We start from the raw sequence: 8096 nt of genomic DNA on the forward strand, positions 1-8096 counted from the left end.
CCTCTTCGTCGCTCCCGCGCGCAAAAACATTATTTCGACACTGCAATTTTTTTAACGCACCGCGCTACCGAGCTTTGTTGGAGATGCTCTTATTCAGGCCGCTCTCCTCGCTCGCCTCCCCGTCCCTCGATAATGATGGATCTCGCGCAACCCCGTCGCCTTTGTCGACATCGCCGACGGGCATGCTCGCCGCCGTAGGAGGTAGAACCCTCCCTCTCCCCATATCCCATCCGCCCCATCCCTCTCTTCTCCCTCCCATCCCCATCTATCTACCGCTCTCGATGCTTGTTCTCCGGTGCGGATGGGTGAAACGGCAACCTCCTCTAGTCGCGGACGGGAAAGAGGACCTTCTCCTCCAGCTGGGTGTGGCTAGCACCAACGCAGGGGAAGTTTCAGGTGCTCCAGGTCCTTGGGTGCTACGGTGATACGAGCATCTATGAGTTGTTGGATTTAAGATCCAACGGCACCCAGGAGCTCGTGCTTTCTTTTGCAAAAAGAGCCCTTTGAAAGTCTGAAAATTGCACAGAAATCTAGCACTTTCAACAGATTCTCAAGTGCCGTCCGATCTAAAATCCAACGGTCCAAGTGTTCGTATCACGATAGCACCTAAACTGCTGGAGCACCCTGATATTTTTCCCACCGATGAATTCTTTTTCCCATCGCGCGCTCGGGGTCGGGTGGGCAGGTACAGCACGTGGGACCACTAACACGGGCAGTGTATCTCCGCTTCAATGGAAGCATCGGGCGTGGGCCCCACTCGTCATAGCCCGACTGCGGGCTGAAGCGACGCCCACCCCACCCCCCCTCTCTCTCCCTCCTTTAAACCCCAGGGGACGGCGTACAGGGGACGCCAACCAAACCAAAGTGGGAGGCGACTGGCGAGAGGAGAGAGAGAGAGCAGCGGGACAGCGGGCGGGCGGGCGGGCAGACGGAGAGGGGCGCGGCCGTCTTCCCAAACCCCGTAAGCGCCCCCTCTCCTTCCAGAACCTTCTAGAACATGCGCGCGCCCTGACGCGCCCTTGCTTCCGCGCCCGTCGCTGTGTCCGATTCTTCGCCTTCCCCTCGGGGGCCGTTCGCCTCTTCGGTAGGGTTGACGCTTCCGTTCCTGATCGAGTTAGGGTTGGCTTGGTTGCGCGCCGCGTCGTGCGATCTTCGATTTCAGTTCGATTGCGTGGTCTGTCCCCTTTCTAATGCTCATCCGCGGCGGTTAGTCTGTCATTCCGTGTGTTTTTTTTTCTCTCAAACCGATGGATGCGGGGCAGGTGTCCACGAGATTCTCGGAGCATGTTTCTCGAGACCTAGGCCGAATTTCCGCAATGCTGCTGTTCTCTGCTTCGATTTGGTCCTCCTGACTGTCGTTTGCCTCGTTTTTTTTTTTGGTGTAGTTGTGGGGAATAGGTTCCCGATTCGATCTCTCCGCCTCGTTTCGAGATGGTTGAGTAGTTCGGCTCTCCGGGGTGTTCGTTTGCCCTCCTGTGCGGCTAATTGCTGATTCCACTACTGTCATTCACCATTTCTGGGAGTTTATTCGGTCCATTTCTGCATACAAATCTGCACAATCTCTTGTGCTTTTACTGTTACCCTTATTCAGCAGTTATTTAGGCGGGTTTCCTTGTGGTTTTGGTCCTTCGGTATGGTGTGAAGGACTGGCATTGCGCAGCAGCAGTGGTGGTTTTTGGTTTGTTGCTTGTATTTGTTTTAGTTCCTTGTTCAGATTCGTTTTGATTTGCGCCTATCGTTTCTATTGCTAGCTCCAGGAGTCAGGGAGGTAACTCTTCTCCTTACCGACCCTGATCGTTTTGTTGCCCTTTCCGTAGGATGTATCCCTGTGGATTATGAATTCCATGAAGCGCTTGAAGAATATTTGGTTTCTGAAAAATGTTGTAACCTCAAATGCGTGCCATCATGGTATTGTTATGACCCTTCATGTAGTTTCTGTGCTGAGATTGTGAGATTCTTAGAGGACCATAAAGGCAATTCTCTTTCAGTCCATTGCGCACGTTTTGTACCAGATTCATGATTATGCACCAAACATATTACTGTTAGTGGTTCATTCTATTTGATATCATTTACTTTGCTATTACCTGCCATAAGGACGATCTGTACTCCATTGTTTACAGAGATAACCTAGTAAGAAAACAACACAGCATCTCAGACTCAACTGACCATTGTTATGTTCTATTGCATGGTTCTGTAAGTAGCATCTAAGATGAATCACACAATGCATTTGACTTGGCACTGTGTAATGTATTTTTAAAGTTTGACCATTTGTTTTGAAAGTTCTACTGTTTCTTGTATTGATAAATATATGTGCACTACAGTTCATGTTTCTCCTGTTCATTTGAAATGCATTCCTGATATTCTTTTGTTGAGATGGTAGTAAGTTTGTTCGCCCCATTTCTGCATATAATCTGCAACAGGGTTGTGGTTTGAGTTTAGCTGTTTGTTGTTTTATCCAGGCAATCCTGATTCGCCATTTGTTTTGGTGGTTTCTGTTCTGGCGTTGACCCGTCGTCTATGGTTGTAAGGACTGGCATACCGCGGTAGCAATGGTGGCTTTAGTTTGTTGCTTTGATTTGTTTTGATTTGTGCCGGTTGTTTCTGTTGCTGGCTCCAGGAGTCTGGGTGGTAACGCTTCTCTCTGTTACCCTTTGGGTAGGATATATCCCTGTGGATTATGACTTCCATTATAAGCGCGTGAAGAATATCCGGTTTCTGAAAAAACATTGTAACCTCTAATGCATGTCATCATGGTATTGTTGTGACCCTTCATGTCGTTTATGTGCTGAGTTTGTTAGATTCTTGACGGACCATAAAGTTTAGTCTATTGCACACATTTTGCACCAAAATCATGATTATGCACCAGACATGTTACAGTTAGTGGTTCATTCTATTTGATATCCTGAACTTTGCTATTACCTGCCATTAGGACGATCACTACTTCATTTTTTACAGAGATAACAAAGTAAGAAAATAACACAGCGTCTCAGACTCAACTGACCATTGTTATATTCTGTTGCATGGTTTGTAAGTAGTATCTAAGATGAATCACACAGTGCATTTGAATTGGCACTGTGTCATGTATTTTTTTGAAGTTTTACCATTTTTTCTTGAACTTCTACAGTTTCGTGTATTGATAATTATATGCACTAGAGTTTATGTTTCTCCTGTTCATTTGAAATACACTCTTCATATTCTTTTGTTGACCAGGCTCAAATATATTTTACTTGGTTCTTTCAGGAGGGTCCTCACCATGGATCTTTCGAGTTCACTGGCTTCAACCAGTGATGAAGAGACAAGGGCACTTAATGCATTGCTTGATGCTTTCAGTTGTGCCTTTTCGCTTGAAGATATAGCCAATGCATACTGCAGAGCAAATGGCGATGTCAACAAAGCTGGGGATTTCTTGACTGACCTTCAACTTTCGATGCCCCAGAGTAATGAAGTTGACTCAAGCGTTGAGACCAATCTTCCCCAGTTTGGTAAGGCAGTTGAGGAAAATTCTATGGACAACTCAAACCGAACAAGAAATCTTTCCTGTGTTGGGAAAGCAGCTGAAGAAAGCTCTGTGGAGAATTCAAGCCAAACAAGAACACGTGAGAAGTCACAGAAGTCTAGTGCTTCATTTGGCACTGTATCCAGCATGTTAGGTAAAGGATCTGCCCGAGCTACTACAGCTCCTGCCAATACAGCACCAGGAAAAGGAAAACCTCTAAAGGTTGAACTGCCAGAGTACATGCGAGATGATTTGAAAACAGATGAATCTGATTCTGCACCAAAGAGAGAGACTTTGAATAACAGAGATGTTGAGGAATTCCTATTTTCTATGCTTGGAGAAGGATTTAAGCTCAACATGGAAGTGATCCGTGATGTTCTAGGTAAACTTTTCGTGCAATGCAAAGTCATTTTATCCAATAAGTGTTGTTTGAAGCCAGATTTTTAATGTGCTAACTGCTGAATTGTTTTTGCAGGCAGCTGTGGGTACGACATGAAGAAGGTAATGATAGATCATTGCTGTCAAGATTATGCACTTTCTCTTTGTTCCTGATTGTCATTAATGCGGCAGAAGGGTTTAGATTTCTAGCTTTATGGTAGGCAGCTTCATATGCCGTATGTTTTTTGGCATGGTATTGACTTGTGCTATTTTATGCAGAGCATGGATGAATTAATGTCATTTTCTACAAATGATCTAGGCAAAAGGCCAGAGAATGAGCATATTGCAGTACAAGTAAGCTTGTTCGTCCCCCCCCCCCCCCCCCCCCCCCCCTTCCCTTCTTGACTGATTTGGCATCTCCCATATGGTTTTGTTTGAACTTCATAGTTTTTGTATTGAGCTTTCTTTCTGTAGTGCTTGTTAATTCTCTGATGTTCAGCTGAAATCTTCTGACAGACTGCTTGTTTGTTATGAATTGCTGCGTTGTTCATTTGAAAATTTGGAAACTAGCTTTAGTTGTTCCCTTTTACTGAATCATTTGATCATTTTCTTGTGTTGATGTATTTTTGTTGAGTTGTAAAATTGAAGTTGTTACCCAGTTTGACTTGTTGAGTCGAGTACCCTGGATACTATCACTTTGTGGTCCATTCAAATGCTAGTCCATACGAAGGTTCCCTCTGCAGGCTGGATATTTTGACAAATAATTATGTTCTAGCATACAAGGGTGCACTTTCATTTGTTAAACATGTTTTATAAGGATTTGATTGATATTTTGCTCAAATATATTTCTTTTGCAGGACACTGCAGTAGAATCCTCTTTTTCCATGGGGAGCTGCCTAGGATCACAATCCACATCTAGGTTTGTCCTTTCCTCTCTTTGTTGCTGGTTTATTCCTTCTTGCTTCATCATGATTGTGACATTTTGCTTCATCCGCCATTTCTCTTTGCGTGGATGGTGACATAACCCAAGATCACAGATTACCCCTGGAGAGTTACTAGAATCAATATTCACTGCACCTGAAAGATCTGAGGAGGAACCAAAAGTAAGGCGGTATGAATTGGGCGCAAATCGAAGGAGAGTTCCAGATCAGAAACCAGTCGTAAAACCTCTTGAGGACATTTCACCACCCTCTACGGATCTTCCGGTGAAAATTATCCTAGGCAGCAAAGGTATATTGTTTATGCTTGAACTTCCTTCTTCTGTGTGTAAATTTTGGTTAAATTATATACTTTTTGAGGAAAAGACTTGGCAGAAAGTTGCGTCAACATTGTTAGTTAATCATGTAACAATATTTACTGTTGATGCAAAGCTCTAGATCTCTAAAGCTGACATATAAACCAACTGTCATGCACTAAAAGTTCAGCTCACTTTGCTAAAGAGCTCTGTTCAGCAATGTAAAAAATAGTAACACATTATGCTCTCTGTATTGTATGCATAAATTAAAGCCATCAGTAATGCTGAGGTCTTGGCCATAATGCTACTTTCATCCACATCTTTGTACTGAATGTATGCGTTAGGATTTTGTTCAGACGTACTCCTTTGGCAATGCATGATGGAAAAGCTACAGTTACTCCTCGCTACCTGTTCTTGAAATAGTTGATATATCCGTGGATTTTGGAATGACATGTGCATATGATTTTTTTGCTTATTCCGTACTTCAGTAACATATTACAACGATTCCAGGGAAGCAGTTACTGTTAGGTTACATAACCTTTGCAGCTTGATACTGATGTTACCAGATGTATTCGATTTGACATAATTAAAGGGCAACTCCAAAGTTGTCATGTGGCTTTTTCGGGCTGAAATATGGTCAGGCATACATAATCAGCAAATGATTTTGTTTGTGCTCTATGCTTCATGAACATCATTTTGAAAGTAGTTAAAAACTGTCAACATGAATCCTCTCTAAGTCAGCTGGTCTCCGATTCTTGTTTCATGCTATGAACCATTTATGATGTTCATCGCTATCATTTATGTATTTTGGGTACATGTAGAACCAGTTGTGCGTGATGAGGATGATTACCAGAACTATCGTAAGGCTGCAAAGCAGCACTGGGATATGATGAAGCAGTACTATGCGAAGGTCAGGGATGTCTACATGATGATGATTTACTTTATTTTTTTATTTTGTGCATATAGTTGTTGTTGGGTTTTCATCTATACTGAACATATTATTCTGAAAATTACAGGCTGTTGATGCTTTTAGGGAGGGTAACAAGAAAGAAGCCGAGTATCTTCGTACGGAAGTAAGTGTTACTTGTCTTTTTGGGCAAGGGGTAATTATTGCTGAGCTACTGGAAGGGATTAACAAAATTTGATGAAAGTGTTTTAAGCTTTAAGTACTAAATCACTTTTCTGTGGGCTTTCAAGGGAAAGAACTACTATATGATGGCTCGATTATCTGCTGAAAAATCTGCTGGCGAGATCACCAAGTCCAAGTAAGTGCGCTTCTTTTCTTATATGGGCTGAAAGTATTGGATTATATTTGTGTAATATGAATTTGCAATGATGAAATATGGGAGTCTCTATTGACGGAATCAACCTTTTGGTCTTGCTGCAGACAAGAGTCCAAAAATGAGTTATGTCTTGATCTGCGCTCACAAGATGCAGCAAATGTAGCAAATCTTCTGAGACTTCATCTTAGGCAGTTGGCTAACATCCCATGTAATGAAATCGGTACACAACCCTTCGAGTTTCTGACTTCTTTTGATAGGAATAATTTGATTTACCTGATTTTGCAGCTTTTGAGAATCTGAGAGTTATTATTGGTGTCGATGATGGCACTTTCAAGATGGGACAAAGAAGAAGGAAGGTGTGATTCTCAAAATAACCGGCTAACTGAGTTTTGATTCTGAATTTACACTAGCTGCTGCTTAGCTTCATGGATGATCCAGAAATAAATCCCTGCAATGAACTACTTATGTTTTATACAAACATCGATAGTAAAAGAATACTAACATCTAGGTGTTTTACTCAATGCTTCAGATGATTGCTTTATTTCATTTTGGAGCCATATTGTTCTTCCAAATTTCTCCAATTGTGTTTCCTTGCAAGCTCATTAATCAAGCCAATGACCAGATTTTGCAAAATTATGTCATATAAAGTTATAAAGATAATCCGAGTTTAACACAGGGAAACTTGAAATATTATTTGTATTCAGTTAATGTGCAGATGTTGTACATTAGTTATTATTGAATAGAAAATACTCAGGACCATTCTGTCTTATCCTTTGTGGTGTCTTACAATGAGATTGAACGCGCACTCCCCATGATTATTTGCCATGCCTGCTTTATTGGAACGTTTGTTTGGCCAATGCTTATGAATACGTTATTTGTTTTTGTTTATGAATGAGCTTTGTAATAAAATCCGATACCAGATAATTCATTCTGGCGGGTCATGTCTAACAATTTGCAAATCGCATGTTACATTTGAATAGCTGATTTTGCCTGTAGATAGTCTTATATAACTTAGTAAACTTGAATGATGGCAGGTTGAGAAGTTTCTGGAGAAAAAATCAGTCGAGTGGACCGAAGATGAGGCCAATCCTGGGACCATTCTCATTCCGATTAATCAAGTGAAAGACCAGTGAGTATAGCTTGGCGTACAAAGGTCGTCCGACACAAAGCTGACAGAAGATGCTCTTAGCTGCTAGTTTTATCATTTGGTGCCGTTTTGGATCTATAGGCGATTTCTGTTCATTTTTGGGATATGGAGGATGGGGAGTGCGTTGCATATTCCTTTTTGTTCACACACAGGAGATATTTCCGGCCGGCCTAAAAATTACGATTTGGCCGAGATGATTTAGCTGCAGTCTTAACCCTGGAAACGATCTTCTAATGCTTTCTGCATTTGATTGTTCTAGTGCAGTAGACAGCAGTGACATGTTAACAGATTCCTTTGAACAATGCATCCTCTGTTTGCGATCAACAACCCCCCGTCGGTTCCTCTTAGTAATGATGACCAAGGAGCAATACACTAAATTTGTACATGGCCTTTTCTACCATGTACACCACATGATACATATCAGCACAATAACATTATACGCTCGTCTCAAAAGGCTAATTATAAAGCATCTTGACATACGGAAATCGTTGGCGCAGTTGTTTGTTTACATCCTGATGATATAGTTTTCTGACGAACAAAAACACAGGAGAGAAGTAG

General features: G+C 42.2%; 1 protein-coding gene across 1 annotated transcript; it reads left to right on the top strand.

The window, feature by feature from the left end:
* The first annotated feature begins 856 nt into the window (after positions 1 to 856).
* Positions 857 to 7761, top strand: LOC123427583 (putative nuclear RNA export factor SDE5). Its single transcript, XM_045111663.1, has 12 exons — positions 857 to 961; positions 3241 to 3878; positions 3972 to 3997; positions 4154 to 4228; positions 4732 to 4793; positions 4905 to 5104; positions 5930 to 6018; positions 6125 to 6181; positions 6306 to 6373; positions 6496 to 6599; positions 6677 to 6747; positions 7426 to 7761. Exons 2-12 carry the CDS (start codon positions 3254 to 3256, stop codon positions 7522 to 7524), a joined length of 1476 nt encoding a protein of 491 aa, XP_044967598.1. The 5' UTR covers positions 857 to 961; positions 3241 to 3253; the 3' UTR covers positions 7525 to 7761.
* Positions 7762 to 8096: the final 335 nt, after the last annotated feature.

Source organism: Hordeum vulgare, chromosome 2H (assembly GCF_904849725.1).
Source record: "Hordeum vulgare subsp. vulgare chromosome 2H, MorexV3_pseudomolecules_assembly, whole genome shotgun sequence".
NCBI lineage: Eukaryota > Viridiplantae > Streptophyta > Magnoliopsida > Poales > Poaceae > Hordeum > Hordeum vulgare.

Bases quoted from the DNA above. Each gene is read 5' to 3' on its own strand.
- LOC123427583 (XM_045111663.1), top strand. From the start codon at position 3,254: ATGGATCTTTCGAGTTCACTGGCTTCAACCAGTGATGAAGAGACAAGG. The intron at 4,229-4,731 runs GTAAGCTTGTTC...TTTCTTTTGCAG, and splicing joins ATGAGCATATTGCAGTACAA to GACACTGCAGTAGAATCCTC. The intron at 6,019-6,124 runs GTCAGGGATGTC...TGAAAATTACAG, and splicing joins TGAAGCAGTACTATGCGAAG to GCTGTTGATGCTTTTAGGGA.